The sequence below is a fragment of the Nomascus leucogenys genome, chromosome 14, assembly GCF_006542625.1.
Source record: "Nomascus leucogenys isolate Asia chromosome 14, Asia_NLE_v1, whole genome shotgun sequence".
NCBI lineage: Eukaryota > Metazoa > Chordata > Mammalia > Primates > Hylobatidae > Nomascus > Nomascus leucogenys.
Genome location: NC_044394.1, coordinates 77,311,041 through 77,337,163, shown reverse-complemented (window position 1 = coordinate 77,337,163; position 26,123 = coordinate 77,311,041). Strand labels below are relative to the sequence as shown.

The window sequence follows — 26,123 nt, the reverse complement described above, 5'->3', positions numbered from 1 at the left end:
GGATTCCTGCAGTTTTGTTTAGAGAGCTTTGAAAACAAATCATCACCACAAAGACTTGGTTTTATTTCACTTTTAAAATTTAAGCAGATGAAACTTCCCTGAAAAAGCAACCATCTGCAACGTCTAGCCTTCATCAGTGTTCTCCTCTATTAATTATTTAGTTATACTGGACTAGGGAGATCAAAATATAATAATAATAATACCACCAACAATTCATATTCACTAGGTGTCAGACTGTGTTAAATAATTTACATGCTGTGTCTAAATTAATAATTGCAATAATTCAATGAGTAGGTACTATCATTATCTCTATTTTACACATGAGGAAACCAAACTCAGAGAAAATAGGTAATATACACAAGGTCACATAGCTAGTTTGGGAGGCAGGGACTGACCCATGACTTCCAAATCAATAATGTGATCCCAGGTGCTTGCCCCAAGGGCTTGGATATAGATGCAATTCTGGTCACTGGGTGCTATGCAGCCTGTGTTGTTGTGGACATTTGGGGCTCTGGCCCTCATCACACTTGGATTAAAACAATGAATAAACAAAAATCAGGATGTGGATTTCCCTTTCTGATCACTCACACCATTTATCAGAGCCCAGTTTCTTTTCACTAGACCCAAAGTCTTCCCTAATATTTTTTAAACTTGCTTTTTAAAATTTGTGATTATATTTACTGTCCTTTTAAAAATGTGTGTAATATAAGGTATTAGGACAAGACAGAAAGTACCTTTTTTCCCCACTGCCCAAAGATAATTATTTTGGCATCTTTAAAGATTTTGGCATCTTTAAAGATTTTTTTTGTTTGTTTGTTTGTTTTGAGACGGAGTCTAGCTCTGTCGCCCAGGCTGGAGTGCAGTGGCCCAAGCTCGGCTCACTGCAACCTCTGCCTCCTGGGTTCAAGCGATTCTCCTGCCTCAGCATCCTGAGTAGCTGGGACTATAGGTGCCTGCCACCACACCTGGCTAATGTTTGTATTTTTAGTAGAGACAGGTTCCACCATGTCGCCCAGGCTGGTCTCAAACTCCTGACCCTAGGTGATCTGCCTGTCTTGGCCTCCCAAAGTGCTGGGATTACAGACATGAGCCACTGCACCTGGCCATCTTTAAAGATTTTTAAGTCATAGAAGTATATAGGTATGACTCATACACATGTATCTGTGTATTAATTTGTAAGAAATATGTGTGTCTACATGAATAAAAAAGAGATTACAACATAGATACAGTTTTCTATCCTACTTGTTTCCCTTAGCATTACATCATATTAGTTCCTGCATCATGCACTTTTGTTTAGACATGGCTTTAATGGCTGCATGAAACTCCCCAAGGCTTTGTTGCAGTCGATGTTTTCTCTGAGTTAGGACATAAAAGAGCTCGAGTCTAAGACAATCTTCCTGGAAATCCCATTCACAGTCGATGTCCCCATGTTTTTGGCATAGGCAAGCCCCCATCTTTATACCTGTATTCACTTTGTTTCTTATGCAAAGAAGTGGGGGGTGAACATATTACAGACTTTGAGCAAAAGGACCTGGGCTCATATCCTGCCCTGCCACAGTGACCTTGATCAAGGAGGAGAGCCTCCCAGAGCCTCTATTTCCTTGTATATCAAATGGGGGTGATGATAGCTATCTTCCAAGGATGTTGTGAGAATTAATCAGGTAATGTTGGTGCAGCATCTGCTACACAGTGGGTGTTCAGTCTCAACATGTATGTTATTTTCTACTTTCCAGGCTTATTTTCCTTGGGGAAGGGAGACAGAGGCTAATTCTTGAAAGATAATTATTTGTCTCATATTGTCCATTAAGTATGGCTGTTTAGTATGTCTGGTGGCTAATAGGGTTTTGTGGCAGGCTCCTTTTAACAGTCGATAACACAGTAATAGCACAACAAAGGGATCAAGGGCTACGGAGCCAGCTACCTGGATTGGCTCTGCCCCTTACCAGCTCTGACCTAGGTTATTTCTCCATGTCTCAGTTTTCTCATTTGTCAAATGCAAAATCAATGGTACTTCGTCTATAAGATTAAATACATTATTTCATGTGGTGTGATATGGCAGGATATGGGGCAGAATGAAGTGCTTAATAAATATTAGCTCTTACTATTCAACATCATCTTCCAAATCCAGTAATATACACAAGGTCACATAGCTAGCATGTGATTGATTTCAGCACAGTGGGGAGAAGTCCTGTATACCATCCTAGGCTAGGCCTGAAAGTGTCCATGAGGTCCTGCAGCTCTCTCCCCATCTGATGGCTCATGCAGAGGCTGCAGTGCGGGGCGCTGCAGTCCTCAGGCAGGGGGAAGAGCCTCAAGGTGTAGAACCTGTATCTGGATTCCCCATGTGGAAGGATGTTGGCCAAACACCCTACTGAACTATCATGGATGCACAACCCAAATCTTATATTTGGGAGTTACAACAACAACTTGCTTTATTAATATAGCAATCATTTCCTAATTTGCAGGGGTAAAAACTATGACAATTGCTAAATTTTTCTCAATGTATAGTATACCGTCCATATTTTTCTCTTAAGCAGTTGGCCCCTACTGTTGTCTGCTAATGATGCCAGCAAATGACAAAACTATTAAGTCACAAATGAAGATAAATTGTAAATTCGAGGAATAAATTATCATTCTTAGCTCAGAATTTGCTGTGTTGATCTTCAGGCATATTCATGGTTATAATTACAGAATGTATCAGTAGCCTAGAAGAAAATCCTGGAAACAGTTGTGGAGTGCTCTTTAAAAGTGGCGCATTGCCACTGCTTCTGACGGTGCAGAAGACAATTTGGGATAGAAAAAAATGATAGAAATTGGCCGGGCAGGGTGTCTCACACCTATAATCCCAGCACTTTGGGAGGCCGAGGTAGGTGGATCACTTGAGGTCAAGGAGTTCAAGACCAGCCTGACCAACATGATGAAACCCTGTTTCTACTAAAAATGCAAAATTAGCCAGGCGTGGTGGTGCAAGCCTGTAATCCTAGCTACTCAGGAGGCTGAGGCAGGAGAATCGCTTGAACCGGGGAGGCGGAGGTTATACTGAGCCAAGATCACACCATTGCCCTCCAGCCTGGGCAACAAGAGTGAAACTCTGTCTCAAAAAAAAAAGAAAAAAAAAATCATAGAAATTAATGACTCATTCAAAAAGTGATTCAGAAGAGAACTACTGTTTAAGTATAAATGTTTTAAGAATAATTTAAATGATCAGTTTCACACATATTGTGCTTTCCTTTATATCCCTTGGTGATATGTAATGAAAAATCTATGCCTAAATAAGTCTAAAATGCTTTTTTGACAAAGTTCGAAGTTACTATTGTTTACTGGAAATATATTGTGAGCAGACGATGTTAAATCTTCTAGTAAGCATGTTCAAAGACATAAAAAGGAACATCAGGCCGGGCGCGGTGGCTCACACCTGTAATCCCAGCACTTTGGGAGGCCGAGGTGGGCGGATCACGAGGTCAGGAGATCGAGACCATCCTGGCTAACATGGTGAAACCCTGTCTCTACTAAAAATACAAAAAAATTAGCCGGGCATGGTAGCGGGTGCCTGTAGTCCCAGCTACTCTGGAGGCTGAGGCAAAAGAATGGCGTGAACCCAGGAGGCGGAGCTTGCAGTGAGCTGAGATTGCGCCACTGCACTCCAGCCTGGGCGAGAGCGAGACTAAAAAAAAAAGGAACATCAAAATTAATCTCAGTAACATGTTTTTATTTGAAGAAATATATTGAAAATATCAGCTCAACATGTACTCAATATAACAAAGTTATTGAGGTATTTTACATTCACCTTTTCACACTACGTCTTGAAAGTCCAGCCTGTATTTTCCACTTCACACCTAATTCAGGACTGGCCACATTTCAACTATGCCAAATTCACACGTGGCTCATGACTACTGTGCTTCACAGTGCACACCTAAGTGGGACAGGAGACTCATGTTCTAGTTTGATTACGTTTTTCTTTGTCCTGGGGTGCAAAAGAATGGTGCATTTTATACTTAGTGATGTCTTAGATTAGATGAAATAGGGTAGTTTTTACCTTGCATTGAAAAGGGGATTGAAGGTAAGAAATAAATTTAGTTAGGGAAAAATATTTGTTTCTCATACATACCTACTATGTAGTTTTTAGAAGAAAGTTGTCTGAGAATGCAATTGCTTGCACAATATTCCTAAAAATGAGTTCTGTGAGTCACCATCACTGCTGGCTCTTCCTCTACTTGGGCCCACGTGGGTGGCTGACGTCCCTGAATATCTTCTTCTAGGTTTTCTAGCACGCTCCTCGGCTCTCCCATACCCTCTTTAACCTCTTCATGCCAGCATTGTTTTAAAAACTAAAGGGCATGTTGCTGTTTCTATCTCCTTTTTTTTCCCGTCCTTGGGATGATAAGCCAGCAATAACAAGAGAAGACATATTTTCCCAAGTCATTGATTTTTCTTTTGCTTTGACTTTTCTGATCAGTTTCTCAGGGGGTTCCTCATTCTTAAGTACTGCTTTTTTCTCCAGCATGATAAAATGAGCTAGTAGAGTGGCTGGGCATAGAGCTTGTGGAATGTCAATCCTTCCTGGCTGCTTTCTCTACACCACATCAGAGGCACTCTTTATATTGGGCTGTGACAATCATAGAGGCTGCCTTCTTGTAACAAAGTAATTGTACTTGACTGACACATAACAGTTCAGAAAGATTCCGGGGCTCTGGGGATTTAGAGGACAGGAAAAGCCTCTGGAAAAGCCCCAGTGTTAGTCTCCATAAATTGAAAGCACAGTTTCTCACAATATTCAAAAGGCAATGGTCCTCTGTAGAATTTTGGAGTGTTAGGGCAGCATCCCAGGGCAAGGCTGCTGTTAGAAGACTAACACAATGCTCCTGACCAAAGGCTTTGAAGCCAGTCAGAGACTGCATGCCTGGCTCTGTCATTTCCTGGCTGTGTGTCACAGGCTGACACCTAACTGCTCTGACTTCAACTTTCCTGGGCTAATATAATACTATCTTAGAAGACGGTCTTATGAGGATTACATGTACATCGTCTACCACAAGACCAGCCTAAAGAGTTTCCCACAGATTGTATTCATGATCAGGGGCCAGCAAACTGTTTCTGTAAAAGGCCAGGTAGGCATGGTGGCTGCAAAGTCTCTGTTGCAACTACTCAACTCTACCCTTGTAGGGTGAAAGCAACCATAGCCATGTGAATGAATGAGCATGGCTGTGTTCCAATATAACTTTATTTACAAAAGTAGGCTGTGGGCCAGCCTGTGCTCTAGGCAATGAGGGGCTTACAGAGATCTAGTGCAGGAGGCCTTCTCCCTGCCACATTTTGTGCACCAGGGTCTCTTGAACATAGCACTTCAGTGCACTCAGTGCGGTTGACTGGGTATGCCTTAGGTTGTGAGGTAGTTCTGTTTCTGAGTTGATGATTTGGATATACAAATGGCATCTGGGACCCCTGGACTTACTTTTCACTCCCTCTCACTTTAGCCTTCTCTCTCTCTACCTTGCTGTTCGCTTCACCTCCTTCCCCTAGCTCCTGCTGTCTCTGAGTGCAACGTATCTTACACAATTCCTTTCTCTTCCTCTGAATCCTCCCAGCAGCATCTAGTTCACACACTCCTGTGTGTGCCCCTCAGAGTCCCTGGGGTTTGCACATGCCTGGCTTCTCCAAGAGCTTGGAACAGTATCCTTCCAGTGATCCACTCCAGCCCTTCCCGATCAGGGCTGGTGCAGGCATGTCTACCTTTTAATTAGCTGGAAGAAAGTGGTCATCTTGTGGGGAAAGAAATACAACAACAGCACGAAGGTGGTGAGAGTCCTCTCTGATTCAGCACAGCTGTTTGAGGTGATGGATGACTGAATTTCCTACCTGCTCACATTGTCCTCACATCAAAAACCCCAAAGACTTCCTTGATTTGAGGATTTCCTCACATTCTAAACAGAAAGCGCAAATGACCGAGAATTTCTTTCCAGGAGCCTAATTAACTGATTTTCCCTTCACATCACAGGTATGAAAATACCAAGGCCAATTTGACACTGTGGTGCGTTGTAGGTGACTCAGCTGTCTTTAGGCTTTCCTCGAATAACTTATTTATGTTTTCCAAGACTTAATGCCCTGTCAAGCTGAGGAAGAGTCTCCCAAAGCCATGCATTCATCAAAATCTTGGGTTATTAAGTCAACATCAAGATTTGTTAGCCTAAATATGCCTTTTCCACTTGATTTCGCCACTTTCATTCTCCGGCATGTGGCAACTAATCCCTGGAAGAAAAAAAGCTGCCCACCTGTGGTTTCAGGCCCAGGCTGCGTCCATATTCATGGCTGAAGGCCTGCTGCTGTTCCTTCTGTTGCCACTCAGTCTTCTAATTAGACTTCAGCTTTGCCATTTGTTTTCCTAGGGATGGATTATTTTGCCACTTGCTTATTTGTATGTGTAACTTCTACGAATTAAAACAAGAAACTTCTAGACAAATGAAAACATGTTTTATTTACAAGAAAAAAGTCTGTACATTGTGTATACATAAAAATATACAAAACCAAAATAGAAAATATCAAAGTGTTAAAATGTGTACAAACACTTTTAAAATGTGACTCCTGGAAAACTTCAAGCCTTAATTAGTTTGAAGAGTACACATTTCATTTTAAAAATTATCATACAAAATAATTCCCAAAGCTGTTAAAAAAGTTCACTGGTTTCCACTGGAAGAATTGTCTAAGTATTTCATCTAGAGTAAAACAGGATTTGTTATAAAGGTTAGATTTTAACACCACCAATGCAATTTCTTTGTTTCAAATCTACCTAGCAAGAAGACTATTTTCCATAGAACCAGTAAATGTTTCTTCTAATCTTTGAAAGCCATGAGCTGTAGCTAAGCTTCCCTTCAAAGTTCAGTGTTAAATCAGGCTTCTGACTAGGATAAAATATTAAGGCAGTGTTCTACCTTCATAGTGCCTTTTAAATAATTCTGTCAGACCATTTTAACATAGCCAAGATGTGCAGAGTATGAGTGTGTGGGAAGCGGTTGGCGGAGGACTGAATTTTTTTTTCTTTTAACAGAAGGACATACAACATTTGCTTCCTTCTCTCAAAATATTAGTGGTTACATAATTAAAATAAAATTTATTGTAAAGGTTTCAGTCAAAAATATTGATGAAAAAGCAATATAAAACCAACCATGTGTGTAGATATGTATATACACAATTATATAACTATATCTACTACATGTACACTTTTTATACTAAGAACTAGATCAATGTCTTTAATTCTTTAAATGTCATTAGCTCAAGTTTGAACAGAAACATATTAGATTACTTTTTTTTTAACCAAAAGGCTTCATTCATTTAATAAAGCAAGAACTTACATTTTATTTCCTTGAACAGACAGAGAAATACCTTTCATTTATCAAGTGTGTAAATAATGCCCATGTGACAGAAACATGCATAATAATCTCATAAGAGAATATCCAGAGTATAAAAGACAAGTTGAAACTCAGGGACATTTTACCTAAGCAATTAATTTCCAGATGGAGTTGCCTTGATCAGTCACGTAACCAGTGGGTAAGAGTTCTAAACTATCAGAAAGTCAGAAATCGAAACAGACAATACAATAGAACATACTTGGAAGCTACCTGGTCAATAGGTTCACTCATGTCTCTCTGATAATTCCCTTGGTCCCACCTCACTCCCTTTCTCTGTTTCTTGCCACAGCTAAGCAGAAATTCAACCAAGTAACTGACCACATGTACTGTGTGTTGATCTATAAGAAAAACTGGAGAGAGAACTTGAATCATGGCATTTGTGCGTATGAAATTCTTCTATCACATACTGGCACTCAGATATCTAAGACCGATCCCACTTAATGCGCCCAAACGGGACCTACCTAATTAATTCAGGAGATGTGTTACTGCTCAGAAGAGTCAATCAGCAGCATAAGTATGATCTGCCCCAGCAGAATGAACTGGCTCATACACATGTAAGAGAGTGACCCAGCTACTTTGATTTCCTAATTTTGAAAATGCTAATGATTATTTTAGCATTTCTTTTTTTGCAGATGCTATGGCTACAATGACTGAGGACTACTGGAGAGTCCAGGATTGATTAAGTGTCGGCTGAGAGACCAAGAGGACCAGACACATGGGAAGTGCTGTTTCTCAAAGCTCTGCCTTCAGGCAGACAAGGAAAGACCTGGTCATTCAAAGATGTATAAAAGCCCTCCCTTGCCTATTTTAATGCACAAGCCTGAAGCTTACATGCAACTTTTAATTGACCATCCCTTGGTCCTGAGCACAAAGTTTTCTGTAAAAGCAGCTCTGTAAGGACATAGTGGGAAAGGTCAACTCCCTGGGACGAGCATTGGTATTCCATGAGAAGACCAGGTCTGTTAAAGGTTACCCGAAAGTTTGTTTCTTCGTGATAACAACAACAACGGGTGAAGTTATCTTGAAATACAAAAGAATGTTTGTTGGTCCTGAGAGTGAAAAAAGGAATCCTTAACAGCTTCAGCTTGCACCAAGAGGATTTTTTTAATCAGCTTCCCTTCATAAGAGAGGATGGAGGATTTTGGAAGAGACAGAACCTGGGAGAAATTCAGTGAGCTGCCACTTATTGTTAACTACTCCACAGAAGAACTGTGTGTTTATTGGAATTCAGTAAATGTGGCATGTAAGGATTTAGTCAATGTCTGGCAAAATACTGCCACTTAGGACCCATTTGGCTAATACTAGAAGTAGTCATCATGTTAACTGCCTAACATTTTCTTAGAAGCTAAATAACTTAAACTTTTATAGAAGAATGCCCAGTCAGTACTATATTAATATGTGTATTACATTTATTGACTGGTGAACAGACCCTGATTCCCAAGAATCTTTAAGGCCATAATAAATGCAAAAATTGTAATTAAATTTCCTTTGTACTCTTCAGTCTTTCTTGTAACCTCAATGAAACTGAAAGTACTATTTTAAAAGTACAATGATTACAACAAAATTCTATTTAAAAATCTTTCAAGTGTGGGGTTCTGAGGCTTTTGAACTTGAATATTTACATTGACCCCAATAAATTCTCCTCTAAGCAAGTTCTCATGTCAGCCAAGGGGGATTGTGCTGGATAGTAAGGATGCCTACAAGTAAATCCACTTGCAAAACTATAAAAGGAGCTTCAATAGTCAGGGGCATTTAATGGCCTGGAAGGTCTAGAAAGATCCAAGGATGGGAGGGGGTAATATTCATCCACCAGAGCCACCTCACCCACATTCCAGAGTTGCTGAACTTATTACACACATGTAAACATAAGGACAAAACCAAGTTCTTTCAAGAAATTGGAAAGGAACGGCCAGGCTCGGTGGCTCACTGCCTGTAATCCCATCACTTTGGGAGGCTGAGGTGGGCGGATCACGAGGTCAGGAGATCGAGACCATCCTGGCTAACATGGTGAAACCCTGTCTCTACTAAAAATACAAAAAATTAGCCGGGTGTGGTGGCAGGTTCCTGTAGTCCCAGCTACTCCGGAGGCTGAGGCAGGAGAATGGCATGAACCCGGGAGGTGGAGCTGGCAGTGAACTGAGATCGCGCCACTGCACTCCAGCCTGGGCGACAGAGTGAGACTCTGTCTCAAAAAAAAAAAAAAAAAAAAAAAAAAAAAGAAATTAGAAAGGAACATGGCTTAACCATGTCTATTTAGACATAAGTTAATATATAGGGCAAAGTTACCTATCCCTTCTCATTGACTTAATAGCAAAACTCTCAAAATGGGCTTTTATTGGATATTATTGTGATTAAAACTTTCCAATTTCTCCTTCACTATTATAACAAGCTATAGGAGATGTCTTGTTATCCAGCTCCATATCTACTGAATAGACTAACCAAACAGAAGCCTTCAGTCTCTGTAAGCCATTCTTGCTCAAGAAAGTAGTCCCGAGAACAGTCTAGAAGAAACCAATCCTGAAACAAAGAAAACTTTTCCACTAAACTCTCCTGACATTCATACACCTTGCAAGGGAGGAACACATTTAATTAAGCTGCTATTGTCATTGCAACAAGTCTTAACTGTACCATGGAGATATGTTTTGGTTATACATTGAAATAATAGCATGTTTAATTAAGATATTACAAAATGTTTCTGTTTCACTATATTCATAGCAAAAATTTTTCAATGTATCAGTGACAGTTGAGATTAAAAAAAAATCAACCCTGAATATAGCTAACATATTGGGATGAAAATTTCCCTCTAGCTGCCTTTCCCTCTGAAGCATCTATATATTTTCCTTGTTAATAAGCAATGCTTTCACATAAATTATTTAATTATATGGCTTTGTCATGCTGCTGACGTAAAACATATCTGTGAAAGCAAGGACTGGATTCCTAAATGTCTGTAGGAAGATTTAGTGAAGATTCAGTGCTCATCACTGTGGAGTTCCCACTGGCTGATAAAAACCTGCAAGAAACCTGTAAAATAAAGACAGGCGTGCATCCCTAGAAGCACAGGATGATGGCTCCGAAATCTTTCCTTCTAGTTTGGAAGGAGCAAGGTGTCTCCTGTCTTCCCCAGCACAGCTGTGCCAATTGTCAAGTGTGTCACTGACTATGCAAAAGCTACAGGGTAGATCTGCAGGTGAGGAGGCACAAGGCAGAAAAGCCAGAACCGGGGAGTGTCCAGGGGCACCTGCAGCCCTGTGATTCTAGTTACTTGCCAGTGATGTGCCTCCTGGTGGATGTGATACTAATTCCCCTGGTTGAAATACTGCAGGTAAACAAAGGGCCTCCTCTCTGGTGCTATACGGAATTTGGCTTTTTCTTGGACCCTTCAAGATGGATGTTTTCTGGTTTTAGAACTCTGTCTTGATGCACAGAAAGCAAAGCATTCAGTGGGCAATGGGAGGCAGAGATGAAGAATGCAACGGTTGGAAACACGAGCCTTTGCCAGGATGTGCTGGGAATTTTTGCTGTTAAACACATCTGAGTGATAATTTCAATGTCTGCCATAAAACCTAGGATACTTAATGATGAATGCGTGTATAACTGACACACTCGATGCTGTAAATGATGTCCCTCAATTTGAATGTTTCTAAACATAAACCACTTCATATGGTCAGGAACATCACCAAAACCTGTCAAACTGACACACTCGATGCTGTAAATGATGTCCCTCAATTTGAATGTTTCTAAACATAAACTACTTCATATGGTCAGGAACATCACCAAAACCTGTCATTGAAACCAACCCTGATGAGGGGTACTCATGGCAGAAGAATAAGTTGCTAACATTTCTGGACGTATCATACCCATGGTCATACACGTGTTTTCTTTCTAGCTATCCTTTGTCTTGCATCTTTCTTGAGCCTTATTTTTTAAAAAATCCGTTTCTATGTTCAAAGCAGTAATACATACTCAATGGCTTAGAAAGAGAAGAATTCTCATGACCACCACTAAATTACAGTTTAAAGATTCAAAACTACATTGTCTAAAATCTATCTTCAAGTATTCTTTTGTGACTTTGAGTACAACAGTAGTACCTTATTGCACACTGATTCCCAAGAAACCCTTTTTAAGAGTGTGGAATGACTGGACTCGGTGCAGGGCAGTGCACTGCCTGGAAGCCGGGCAGAACCACCTTGCCCTTGCGATGCAAATCCCCCTGCGTGCCCGTGTTCAGGCGCTGCACCAGGAGCTTCTCATAGAGTAGTGGGTGGTACGCCCCGAGGGTGCAGGCTGCGTCGTAGTACAGCTCGTGGTAGTGGCACAGCTCCGTCTGCCGCACGGATGGGATATATTCATACACGTGCACCTCTCTGCACATGGACATCATGATGAGGATTCCTGACATGAAAACCAAAAATTAGAACCGAATGAACGACTTCACATGAGAGGGATGAGTTTTTTGGGGGAGCGGTGGTGGTGATGGGATATGACTGTGGCAAGAGACACTTGCTTTGCACTCACTTTTTTGTTATTGTTGCATTTGCAATGTTATAACTTCCATTAAGTGGTGTGTATGCAGTTCATGGAGTATGGGGGCATATTAAAACGTAATACTATATATATATATATATCTATATATATCTATTCACTCATTCAATTTATCACTGTGGGCCTGGTAAGGGGAGATGAAAAGAAGTCAGTGGACTTAAGGGAACCACACTCTGGTGAAGGACAGATTTGCAACTCCCAAATTAGAGTCTCCTGCATCACATTCTATACACATGTCCCACCTGGTTTGCAATGGTGGGACTGTAATGTTCCAAAGAAACAAATGCTATAAAACCTAAATTATAAAATAGTTGCTTGATTATAAATTGACTATAATACAGTTGTTTGAAAAGTTGTAACATAAAATTGTACAATGGATCAGCTCTTATAAAATACTATAGTTGTCTGAATGGAAAGAAATGGAGTTAGAGGGACAGAGTTTAAGACTCATATTAACAAAATTATTTTTCTCACTGCACTATCAGTGTTAAAGTTTTAATTTTTTAATGTTTCAAATAATCAGCTATAATAGCTAATCATCACTGAGTACATTTTATTCATTTTTTAATTTTTTTTTTGAGATGAGTCTCACTGTGTCGCTCAAGCTGGAGTGCAGTGGCGCGATCTCCGCTCACTGCAAGCTCTGCCTTCTGGATTCATGCCATTCTCCTGCCTCAGCCTCCTGAGTAGCTGGGACTACAGGCACCCACCACCATGCCCGGCTAATATTTTGTATTTTTAGTAGAGACAGGGTTTCACTGTGTTAGCCAGGATGGTCTCGATCTCCTGACCTCGTGATCCCCCCACCTCAGCCTCTCAAAGTGCTGGGATTACCGGCGTGAGCCACTGCGCCTGGCCTGAGTACATTTTATTCTTGATCTAGACTAATGGCTTTCTTTCTTTTCTTAACACTACCATGCCACTATTAACTTGAAAGTTAAAAAAAAAGGCTTATCTCTTTTCTGAAAGGGATATCCCTTGTTATAAAAAACATAAAGCAGCACAGTTATTCTTGTTATAGCCAATATTTATCTGAAGATTACAGTAATATTCCCTAATTACTCAACCATGTGTGCAACACAAAAATCCCATACCAGAGGAGTCCTGTGTAAGGAACACTGGCAGAGAAGAGAGAAGGGGCCTAATTTTGCTGAGGGAATCTGGAAAGGCTGCCCAAAAGTGGAGAATGCGAAGCTCAAGGGGCTGCCTGGTGGACAAGGGGTAGAAGGAAACAGGAGAAGGGATACTGCTCCAGAGACAGCAAGGATAGCTTGTGTAGAAGATGTCAGAGTCATGATATGGTATCATAGTTGTGAGTAAAACACACTCCTAACAAAGACAAGGGGACTGTGCACTTCAAATTCTATGCAGTCAAGTTGCTCTCAAGAGCGATGGTCAGAACCTCAAGTTACTGGGTCAATTACTCTTGTTTTTCTCCCAGGTCCTTCTACCAGTTTCCTTCCTTCTTCCATGGCTGCCTGGCTGCTGCCCCTCCCTTAGGTCAGCCTACATCACTGTGATTCAGGCATTCGGGTGGCACCAACTGAGAAAAAGGAAGCAGTACCCCCCAGATGCTTGGAGTGTCTGCACCCATGGAGAAACATGAGTGCAGTGGTCAAAAGTCTGCCTCCTGATTAGTAGTGACTGCTCTCAAATATTTTTTCTCCCCTGTATAAAATCATATACAAGGAATTCACATGGTGAATGACATCTGCCCAAGGAGAATTAAATTCTTTTATTTCCAGTCACTTGCCGACATGGTGAAATCCCATCTCTACTAAAAATACAAAAAACTAGCTGGGCATGGTGGCATGTGCCTGTAATATTAGCTACTTGAGAGACTGAGGCAGGAGAATCACTTGAGCCTGGGAGGCAGAGGATACAGTGAGCCAAGATTGCACCACTGGACTCCTGCCTGGGCAACACAGCGAGACTCTGTCTCAAAACAAAACAACCCACAAACAAACCTAAACAAACAAGAAATGCTCTGGTGTGAATGTTCTCTGGTGGCTGAAGTTTTCCCAGAGCCTGTGTCTGTGGAGCTGAGGACAGCTTGATGTTTTCTAATCACGGGCTACAGACCAAGTTGCTGTGCACTGCCCAGCATTGGGGGCTCCCCCTCTCCTGGGCATGACATCTGCTCTGCCAGCTCTGCACAAGGAACCACGTTGAAGGGGGTGGACTTCATCACGGGCATCATTAATCAATGTACTTATTACAACACTTTCCTTGCACATGGCAGGGGGGTGGCTTCAAGGATGTCTTTTGCACAAAGTCACTGTATAACCTAGCAGTGGAACTGTCCCCAGAAACCACAGGTCTTTGCTACTTGGGCACTTCTACGAGCTAGTAACACAATGGCATCCGTAAGGACTGAAGTCAATTGTGTTTGAGTTGTGACCTTTGCAACTCTGGTTCTTAAACTGGATGGTTTTCAAAAGCCAATCTTATACTTAGGGGAGTATGTTAGCCATGCAGTTGGTCCTCCCCATAAAGCAGTAGTCCTCAAAGTTCAGCATGGAAAAGAATGACACAGGCAGCTTGATCAAATGCAGGTTCCTGGGACTTGTCTTCATTTCCAGAAATTCAGGTTCTATTGGTTTGTGCTGGGGTCCAGGAATCTGAACTTTTAACAAGCATTCCCTTTAGGTGAAAGGCCAGTTAGAGAAAAGTTCCAACCTATCACAGACCAATGCTTTTGTAAAATACCATAATGAGGAACGATGAGAAAAACGATCAACTATTTGGATGCCATGGCTATGTGAAATTACTACAAGGTGTCTAAATCCTTCCAGTTTCTACACTAATCTAGTTGTAGACCAGTAACACACGTTCCTGGACCAGTGCTGGTCTACTCTCCATGCTTTAAGGACCAGGTTGTTCTAACACACATATTTTTTGGAAACTGCTGAGGAATCCCTCAGTTGTCTCACAGGTAGCAAGACATTCTGCATGTTGACAGCTAATCTAGATTTGAGCTGCTACCAAATCCAAGTAACTCTGGGGAGCTTCCCTATACATCCTTGCTATCCTCTTGGACTCAAAGAGCTATCAGATGCTTGAATCTGATTGTATTTCCAGAGAAAAATTTTACCCTTGCTGCTAGTTAACCGTTATATCTTAAATTATGTTATCTCCTAAATATACAATATAGATTTTGTCATAGACTATGCAAATAGTTATGCTTTCAATATATGTAAATAGGTACACTTTTAGTATTTTCTTATATAAGTACTCTATATTTAAAAAGAACTTCTTCAGCTTCAGAAATAGAGGGATTTGTCAGTTAGCTCATGGCAGGCCAAATTGAAAGCCAATAGATGCTATGAGAGTGGGTGTTTGTCCTGAGTTTTCTGCACAGTTCTTCCTGATCTTTGCCTATCAGATAGAGATTTAGCAACAATGATTTCTCCATCTTGTTTTGTAGTCTCATGAATTTGTGGCTTCCTGAAACTATGAACCATGGCTTGGAGCATCCTAAAATTAAAGTAACAGTAGAATCTACCCTGAGTTTAGGTGGCAGCCAGCTGCAGCCACTGATATGGAACTGGTATGGAGGCATCTTCAAAAAAAAAAAAAAGGAAAAAATTAATTTAAAACTCACTGTGGAGTAGGGTGTGCAGTGGCTCACGCCTGTAATCCCAGTACTTTGGGAGGTCAAGGCAGGTGGATCACTCGAACCCAGGAGTTTGAGATCAGCCTGGACAACATGGTGAAACCCTGTCTCTACAAAAATATACAAAATATCAGCCAGGCATGGTGGCTTGCGCCTGTGGTCGCAGCTACTCAAGAGGCTGAGGTGGCAGGATCACCTTAGCCCAGAGGTTGAGGCTGCAGTGAGCCATGATTGTGCCACTGCACTCCAGCCTGAGCGACAGAGTGGCATCCTGTCAAAATAAATAAATAAATAAAAAATAAAACTAGTAATAATAAAACTGTGTAATGTGCAAGGTAGACAAGGAGACTTATGGTGCCAAAGACATAGAATATTCTTTAACATTTTAACTTTTTTTTTCAGGCAGCATGATCAATTCATTTAGCATATGCATACTTTGCCTTTTAATTTTCTTTAAGGCTGTTGTTATCCATAAATTTGAGTTTAGATTCAGATTCTGTCATATAATAAATAGTGAAAATTATTAGTATTAAATTTGATTCCATCTATACATCAATTTTCCTAAGAGTTAATAATAGTACTTAGCAATACACAAACACCTGAAGAATAAATTTCTTCATACTTTGCAAAAAAGAACTAGGTAGATGTCAATGTTTGGGCATATACAATAATAGCTCTTACATGGTTCAGAATGGGGTATGTGGGGAGTAGATACTGCAGGCAGGCAGGACGGGGACAGGATTAGGGAAGAATAGAGTCTTTAAGTGCTGCTTGAGGCCTCCTCAATTAAATTCAACATCTATCAAGCTGACCACAGTACTAATCATTGGCAATTGAGAGCACCTTTCTTTAAAAAGTAACGAAATTAAATAAAACTAAAGATTTCACCTTTAAATTTAAAGACAGGTAGAAGGCCCATGACCATTCTTAGGATGGCTTGAAGAAAGTATCCTAAACATCATACTGAGAAAAATGTTTATGAACTACCAACAGATCTCTTCTGCGATGCCCCAATGCTGAGCCTTGTCATTCACCAATGACTACCAACAGCACACAGCTCTCAAATGAACTCTTGAGTCACCACCATTAAGGTACTGTGTCAGTTCCCAACACACCCCTAGGTTCAATGATTCAATAGGAAGACCCAGAATCTAGCACAGGGTTTTACTCACTATGATGATTTATACAAAATGATACAAAGCAAAATCAGCACAAGGAAGAAGTGCACAGGGTAAAACGTCCAGGGGGAACCAGGTGCGAGCTTCAAGAATCCTCTCCCAGGGAGTGGCACAGGGACTGAATTCCCCCACCAAAGAGTTGTGACCACTGCTACGAACTGAATGTGTCTCCATTCCCACTCACAGGTTGAGATCCTTCCTAATCCTTAATGTGATGGTATTAGGAAGTGAGGCCTTGGGAAGTGATTAGGTCACGTGAGTGGAGCCCCCATGAATGGGATTAGCACCTTTGTAAGAAGAGATGTTGTGGAGATGATTTCTCTCTGCAACAACACCATGTGTGGAACCAGCAAGAACGCTCTGTCTCTGAATCAGGAAGAGGGTCCACACCAGGAGCCACACTGACCAGCGCCTGCCCTCTAACTTCTCACCTCCAGAACCATGAGAGAGAAATTTCTGTCGTTTAAGACATCCAGTCTATGGTATTTATTATAGCAGCCAGAAATAATGGAGACAACAACACAAATGAAACATTGCCAACCAGGGAAGCTTTTGAGAGACTCAGTACTCAGTGTTTCTATTTGAAACTGGTCATGTCAGCAGTCTCTGCCTGGCATGTACTAAAATTCCAGACTGTCGGAAGGAAAGCAAGTATCCAGCATAAACCACATTTCTTGCATAAACAGTACACACACAGTGAACCATGCTTATCAATTAGAGGGGTGGGAACCTTCCCAAAAAATCCAAGTTCCCAGACATCAGCCAAGGGCCAGTCTTATAAGCAGGCCTTCCTGAAGATAAGCAGTCAAGCTGGCAGTGTTGTCTTTTCTGCCCGGATACCATATATGCACAAATTCAAAGTATCACATTACTTTGTAATCATTTCCTCATGCCAGACTGATGTGGGGAATTCACATCTGGTTATGCTAAAAATGTTATTGATTCTTTTTTTATTTCCTCTCTTGTGTCTGCTCAGGACTACATAAAATGCAAGAAGAATACAAATTATCTAATAATATGCAATTCAGTAAAGGACAGCTTTTAAAAAGCATTTAAGAAACTTTTCTGTTAAGTAATTTTGTTTAAGAACTACAAAAAATTAACAACTTTAATCACTAATAGAAGTTTTACTGCTTTCAACATGAGGCTGGACTTTTTTGATAGGCAGATCAAGATTTAGACACCTTTTAATGTATTTTTCCAAGCCAATCAAATGGGAATAGGGCCAGCTGTTTTGAATCTTTAAACAGTATGAATGTTAAGTTTCTTATATGGCCAGTTTTTTTATTTTTTTATTTTTTGAGACGGAGTCTCGCTCTGTCGTCCAGGCTGGAGTGCAGTGGCGTGATCTCGGCTCACTGCAAGCTTTGATACGGCCAGTTTTTACAAATGAGTCTATATGAGGGATTCATTTGAAGAAAATAAGTATTCGTATTTTTTAGGCAATGATGACTCAAGAGGCATTCATTTGCTGAACTGTATGCTTTTAAACGTTGTATAATGCAAGATAACTATCAAACCAATTAAAAAGCGTTTCTACTGGTCTTGATAAAATGTCATGTTATATGATTCAGCATAGTAAGCAGAATCGGCACTTATTTATTTGCTCTAAAACCTGAATAAAAGGCAAACTTTAACACATGTTCAGATTATCACAAATTCTAGATGACTGAGGTTTCCTTTATACATCTGTAATTGGCATATATAGATACATTTGATGTGTTATCAGAGTCTAGTATAATCATTTAGCATTTAGCTTAATTGTGGTTATGCCAAAACTATCTTTGTTTTTCACTTGGCAGAATATTTAAAATAACATCCCAAATCATTGAGAAAAACGAAATTTTCTCCTTGATGAAAATAGCCCTTCATTAAATAGCAAAATCAGCTCTGGATATAAAACAGAACATAATACAAGTAACAGGAAAACTACCAGTTTAAATCAATTCTAATAAACACTTGAACATAACTCACACATGAAGTAAATTAGCAGTTTCTAAGAGTCACCAATAGAACACTGCAGAACACTTTTCTGAATGAGGGGTAAGGGTAAAAGGCTAAGTGTATTAAATATGCCAGGCTAACAGAACTCTAGCAGCTGTTTTGTGGTTTCTCCTTAAATTCAATCATAAAATGGAAAATAATGACAGCTACATTTGAGATTCTTAAAGAGATAAAAGTGACTTTTTAAGTGGTAGTTCTAGAAAATATTTGTAGCTAAAAGATGGTTTGGAAATTTGAACCTGATGTAATTTAAGAAGACTCTACCACACTAAACAAAATAGTATAATGCAAGAATAATACTGGAAGGTCAACTTTTAGCTCATTTACACTGCATTATTTGTTGTTATCACACACTCAGGATTCATTATTTACAGGAAAATACAAAAAGTTGTTCCTAACCAACAAAACTGTGACACATTTGACACAATCCTAAATATAGATGTTAAGTAGCTTATTATTTTGTGCTAATGTTCTGAGTTTGGGTGACACATTAAAAAAATGAGATTCCAAAAGCCAATATAAAATGGAAAAGAAAAGAAGTTATGACATGTTTTCAAGCCTATTATTCTTGTGCATCTATAAATTAGCCTGAAATTACAGTGTTTGCACCTGTAAACCTCAGAAATATTAGTTATAATATTATGAGTAGTGGTTGCATTTAAAAAAGAAAAAGCAGGGTGGTGGTGTTGCTGGCTTCTGCAATAAAAAGAATTGGCAATTGTACCTTAAAAAGGAGTTCCACGTCTGTGTGTCTGTTGGGCGGAGGCCCTGGCTACAAGGCCTGCCTGCCTGTCAACACTCAGGCTGGGAGCCGGGGTGGGTAAGGCTGGTGCCTACTGGTGTGCCTGGATGCCCTACTGCATGCAGGTGGCTAACCCATCCAGCTATGCATGAAGACCCCGGGTGAGATCACTCACCTATAAAAATATGTCATTACGCGGGCAAAATAGAAGCTACAGGACTCCAAGTAAATTATTCCTTATCCTCAGTCAGGCACAGTGAAAATGACTTCATTGCACTGAATAACAAGATAAAATCTCTAGTATCTGACTAGGGATGAAAGAGAGAAATGCTCTTCATATGTGAACAAGTAGCTCCCAATGGGCTGAGTGTACGGAAGCTAATGAGATGGAGAAGTTGTTCCAAAGAAACGAGTCCTTATGGATCATCTAAATTACCCTGATTCATGTTACATCTTTTTAGTTTTAAAAATACATGTGCAGTCCAATAATAGGTGTATGAATTCCTTTATTTCTTCTCTAGAGAAGGAGATAGTACATGTAACACAATCCAATATATCTACCAGTGTACTTTCTTCTGTGAACCCAGAGGACAAATATGGAGTCTAATTAGAAACTCAACTACATAATTCTTGTGAAAGCAATATATCAGCTCTTATCAATAATCACCAGAATGCCATACCCTTTGCACTGGCACTAATACTCCTGGGAATTTATCTTAAGGAAATAGTTTAAAGAAAAGTCTATATAGTCACATGCTGCACATATTTTGTAGGAATACATACATAATGACTTGTCAACATAATTGTTTGATAATATCAAGCACTCTGAAACAACCAGAATATCAACAACTAAACAAAGGCATATATTATGATACATATGATACATATGTTTGATGTAATTATATGATCTCTGTAATAGCAAGGAAAACAAAAGTCTATTTTCACCTTGATTATAGGTCTTAATGAAAGAGCACTCCTTTTCTGTTTGGGAAAGACTCTTATTTGACCTAGCATAAATTTTTAGATGACACGCATTACAATAACAGCAAATAGTAAACATTAGTTATTGCGCTTAGGCACATGATAATTCAAATTTAAAGGTACTATCAGTATCTTCATTTTACAGATGAAGGAACCGGGGTTTAGAAATGCTAAGTAACTTGTTCAAGGTCATATAGCTATTTAGTGGTAGGGCCAAGATTTGATTCTGGTCTCTGTAGAATCTAAGGTCTTAGCCACAGGGCATACATAAAGTGACAGGCCAGGAGGGTGGCTACTCTTCTACATATGAGACCAGTTAAATCAAAGGTGAGAGTCTATAAGATGACATAAATCACAGCCTCCCATTCATTCATTTGTTTTTTCAGTCAGGGAACACCATGCACTGTGCTGTGGTGCTTCACAGGGAGGGAGCCTTGTTTATTACAACAATGCTAAAATCTGGATGTGGTCAAGATTTGGAAGGGTATACACTAAAATAAAGTCAGGATGGCAGTACCAGAAAGTGAGGTGGAGTTATTTGGTGTTTTTAAAAATGTGTAAACATTTAGTTATATTATTATTTTGTTTCTTTTTATAAGGACTGCAAAGTTATAGGAGATTATCCCAAAAGTTGCAAAGAAAAACTAATAAAGTAAGGCAGAGTCACTCTCTTCCTTAAGGTTTGGTGAAAGCTTTGGACACATACTTATGTGAGGATAAATAGTAATTCTAAACCTCCTCAGCCTTACACATGTTAATAAAATGGGATTTGTTAAAAAGCTAGTCAGGCTTTTACTGAATTCCAAGTAATAATCTTGATACCAAAAGTCAAAACATATTTGCAAAGTTATGGTTTAAATGTTTTGAAAAATAATTATCAATAATCGATATGCAACTTTGAGTCAGGTTTCCTTGATTAATTGCAGTAAATAGTCAACTCTAATAATGATTCTTCAGAATATTTTTTAGGTGGAGTTGCTCAGTAATAACAAAAATCTGATGTTAAAGACAGAAAACAAGATTTAAAAATATTAATTTAGAAATTTGAGAGGGCTAACTGCAGTATACATTAGTTTTAAAACTTTAATAAGGATATAGGGAGGCAGAGCAAGATGGCCGAATAGAAGCCTCCACCAATTAATTGTCCTGCCAGCAGCAACACCAAAGTCAACAACTATCCACACAAAAAAAGCATCTTTGTAAGAACCAAAAACCAGGCGAGTGATCACAGTACCTGGTTTTAACTTTCTATCACTGAAAGGAGCACTGAAGAGAGTAGGAAACTCAGTCTTACATTGCCAACACCGTGCCTCCTCCATCCCCCAGCAGGGAGGAGAACGTGTGCACTTGTGGGGAGGGAAAGTGTCACTAGGAGACTTTGCAATGGAACTCGGTGCTGCCCTGTTATAGTAGAAAGCAACACCAGGCAGAACTCAGCCAGAACCTATGGAAGGAGCATTTAGACCAGCCCTGGCCAAAGGCAAATCATCCATCCCAGTGGTCACAACCTGAGTTCTGGCAAGCCTCGCCACCAGGGGCTAAAGTGCTCCTGTGTCCTAAATAAACATCAATGGCAGTCTAGGCCACAAGGACTTCCATTCCTGGGCATGTCCTAGTGCTGTGCTGGGCTCAGAGCCAGTGGACTTGGAGGCATGTGACCCGGTGAGACACAAGCTAGGGCAGCCAAGGGAGTGCTTGCTTGCAGCTCTGGAAAAGACTCCTTCCTTCCTTCCTTGTCAGGAGAAGAGAGAGAAGAGTAAAGAGAACTTTGTCTTGCAACTTGGATACCAGCTCAGCCACAGTAGGATAGGGCACCAGATAGAATCCTGAGGCCCCCATTCCAGGCCCTAGCTCCTGGATGACATTTCTAGACACATCTGAGCCAGAAGGGAACCTGCTTCATAGAGAGAAGGACTCAGTCCTGGCAGGATCCATCATCTGCTGACTAAAGAGCTGCTGGGTCTTGAATAATCAGCAGTGGTACTCAGGCAGAACTCACTGTGGGCCTTGGGTGAGACTCAGAGCCATGTTGGCTTCAGGTGACACTCAGTATTTTCCCAGTGGTGGTGGCTACAGGGAGGGACTCTCGCTTGAAAAAAGGAAAAGGAGGAGTAAAGGGCACTTTGTCTTGCAGCAAAGGTACCAGCTTGGGCAAAGTAGGTTAGAGCACCAAGCAGGCTCCAGGGGTGTCGGATTCCAGACCTTGGCTCTCACACAGCACTTCTTGACCTGCCCTGGGCCAGAGGGGAGCCCCCTGCCTTGAAAGGAGAATCCCAGGTCTGGTAGCATTTACCATAAGCTGACTGAAGAGTCCTTGTGTCTTAAATGCACATTGGTGGAAGCCAGGCAATACTCACTGTGGGCCTGGGCTGGTAGTGGCCATAGGAGACACTCCTCTGCTTGTGAAAAGGGGAGAGAATAGTGGGGAGGACTCTGTCTTGTGCCTTGGGTGCCAGGTCAGCTGCACTAAATACAATACCAGGTAGAATCCTAAGTTTCTGACTCTAGGCCCTGGCTCCCAGATGGCATCTCAAGACCCACCTGGGGCCAGGAGGAACTCACTATCTTGAAGGGAAGGACACAAGCTAGCTGGCTTCATCATTTGCTGATTGTAGAGCCCTGGGACATTGAGTGAACATAGGCAGTAGCCAGGCAGTGGTTACCATGGTCCTTAGGTGAGACCTAGTGCTATGCTGGCCTCAAATCTTACCTAGTACAGTCCCAGTGACGGTGGTCACAGAGGTGCTTTTGTCCCTCCTTCCCCACTCTGGGCAGCTCAGCACAGAGGGAAAGACTCTGTTTGTTTGAGAAAAAGTAAGGGAAGAGAACAAGTCTCTGACTGGGAATCCAGAGAATTCATCTGGATCTTATCCAAGACCACCAAGGCAGTACCTCTACAAGTCTGCAAGGGCCACAGTGTTACTGGGCTTGGGGTGACCCTTAATGCAGATACAGCTGAAGTGACCAAAAACTTAGATCATAATACCATACCCAACTCCTTTCAAAAACCTAGAAAGCCTTCTCAAAAATGTTGGGTACAAACAAGCCCAGACTTGAAGACTACAATAATACCTAATATTTGAATGCCCAGACACCAGAAAACATCCACAAGCCTCAAAACCATCCAGGAAAATGACCTAATCAAACAAATTAAATAGGGCACCAGTGACCAATCACAGAGAGACAGAGATATGTGACCTCTGAACAGAAAATTCAAAATAGCTGTTCTGAAGAAACTCAGTGAAATTCTAGGTAACAGAAAGAAAAAATTCAGAATCCTATCAGATAAATTTAACAAACAGATTGAAATAATTAAATATAATCAGGTAGAAATTCCAGAGTTGAAAAATGCAATTGACATACCAAGGAATGCATCAGGGTCTCTTAATAGCAAAATTATTCAAGCAGAAGAAAGAATTAGTGAGCTTGAAGACAGGCTATTTAAAAATATATAGTCAGAAGGGACAAAAATAAAAAGAATAAGAAAGAATAAAGTACACCTGCAGGATCTAGAAAATAGCCTCAAAAGGACAAATCTAAGAGTTATTGGTCTTAAAGAGGAGGTAGAGCAAGATATAGGGGTAGAAGGTTTATTCAAAGGGATAATAACAGAAAACTTCCGAAACCTAAAGAAATACACCAATATTCAAGTACAAGATTACAGAACACCAAGCAGATTTAACTTGAAAAAGAATACCTCAAGAAATTTAATAACCAAACTACCAATGGTCAAGGATAAAGAAAGGATCCTAAAAGCAGCAAGAGAAAAAAAAAAACAAATATTAATAACATACAATGGAGCTCCAATATGTTTGGTAGCAGACTTCTCAGTGGAAACCTTACAGGCCAGGAGAGAGTGGCATGACATATTTAAAGTGCAGAAGGAAAAACAAGTACACTTTTATCCTAGAATAGTATATCCAGCAAAAATATCCTTCAAACATAAAGGAGAAATAAACACTTTCCAAGACACACAAAAACTGAAGGATTTCAAGAAAACTAGATATATCCAACAAGAAATGCTAAAGGGAATTCTTCAATCTGAAAGAAAAGAATGTTAATGAGCAATAAGAAATCTGAAGGTACAAAAGGTACTCACTATAGTAAGTATAAAGAATATTATAATACTTAATTGTAGCCTGTAAACTGTTCATATCTTGAGTAGAAAGACAGAAAAATGATCAAAAATAATAACTATAACAACTTTTCAAGACACAGACATTAAAAAAAGATTTAAAGGGAAACAACAAAAACTTAAAAAGTGGGAGGACAGCATTGAAGTGTAGAATTTTTATTGGTTTTCTCTTTATTGATGTAATCAGTTTAAAATGACGAATTGAAGATATTATTTGCCAACCTCATGGTAACCTCAAATCGAAAAACACACAACAGGTACACAAAAAGTAAAAAGCAACAAATTAAAATACCACCAGAGAAAATCACCTTCACTAAAAGTAAGACAAGAAGGAAGGAAAGAAGGAAGAGGAGACTGCAAAACAATCAGAAAACAACAAAATGGCAGGAGTGAGTCCTTACTTATCAATAATAACACTGAATGTACATGGATTAAACTCTCCAATCAAAAGACATAGAGTGGCTGAATGGATAACAAAACAAGACCCAATGATCTATTGCCTACAAGAAACACACTTCAATAAAGACATACATAGACTGAAAATAAGGATATAGAAAAAGACATTCCATGCTAATGGAACCCACCTCCCAACTAAAAGCAGAAGTAGCTACACTTGTATCAGATAAAATAGATTTCCAGCCAAAAACCTATAAAAAAAGACAAAGTAGGTCATTATATAATGATAAAGGGGTCAATTCAGCAAGAAGATATAGCAATTGTAAATATATATTGGACCCAACACTGGAGCACCCAGATCCATAAAGCAAATATTACTAGAGCTAAAAAGAGAGATAGACCCCAAAACAATAAAGGCTGGAGACTTGTAACACCCCACTTTCAGCATTGGACAGGTCATACAGACAGCAAATCAACAAAGAAACATTAGACTTAATCTGTATCACAGAACAAATGGACCTATAATTATTTACAGAACATTTCATCCAATGGCTACAGAATACACATTCTTTTCCTCAGCACCTGGATCATTCTCAAGGGTAGACCATATGTTAGTCCACAAAACAAATCTTAAAAAATTTGAAAAAAACTTAAATTGTATCAAGTATCTTCTCTGACCACAAAGGAATAAAACTAGAATTAACAAGAGGAATTTTGGAATTAGAAAGACGAATTTTGGAAACTATATAAACACATGAAAATAAAATGGTATGTTCCTGAATGACCAGTGGTCCAGTGAAAAAATTTAGAAAAAAATTTAAAAGTTTCTTGAAACAAATGATAATGAAAACACAACATACCAAAACCTATGAGATAAAGCAAAAGTAGTACTAAGAGGAAAGTTTATAGCTATAAGCATCTACATAAAAAAGTAGAACAACTTCAAGTAAACAACCAAATGATGTATCTTTAAAAAGTAGAAAAGCAGGAGCAAAGCAAAACCAAAATTAGCAGAAGAAACAATACAGATCAAGCAAAATAAATGAAATTGAAATGAAGAAAATCATACAAAGGTCAATGGAACATAATGTTGGCTTTTTGAAAAGATAAACAAAATTGAAAAATCTTT

The 26,123-nt window shown here is 39.8% G+C and overlaps 1 protein-coding gene across 5 annotated transcripts in view; it reads right to left on the bottom strand.

Annotated features, from left to right (window-relative positions):
- Nucleotides 1–9,477: 9,477 nt before the first annotated feature.
- The window catches only part of ST6GAL2 (ST6 beta-galactoside alpha-2,6-sialyltransferase 2), an 82,391-nt gene continuing 65,745 nt past the window's right edge, over nucleotides 9,478–26,123 (bottom strand). For 4 of the 5 annotated variants that reach the window (XR_004033322.1, XR_004033325.1, XR_004033324.1 and 1 more), the window contains 2 exons: nucleotides 11,181–11,792; nucleotides 9,478–11,083 (listed from right to left, as the gene is read on the bottom strand). Coding sequence is in view for 1 of the 5 variants with exons in the window: in XM_030827644.1 (XP_030683504.1) it covers nucleotides 11,521–11,792 (272 nt within the window). In the remaining 4 variants the exon portion in view is untranslated. Of the gene's footprint in view, nucleotides 11,084–11,148; nucleotides 11,793–26,123 lie in introns of those variants that run through there. The other variant, XM_030827644.1, reaches the window with a different exon arrangement.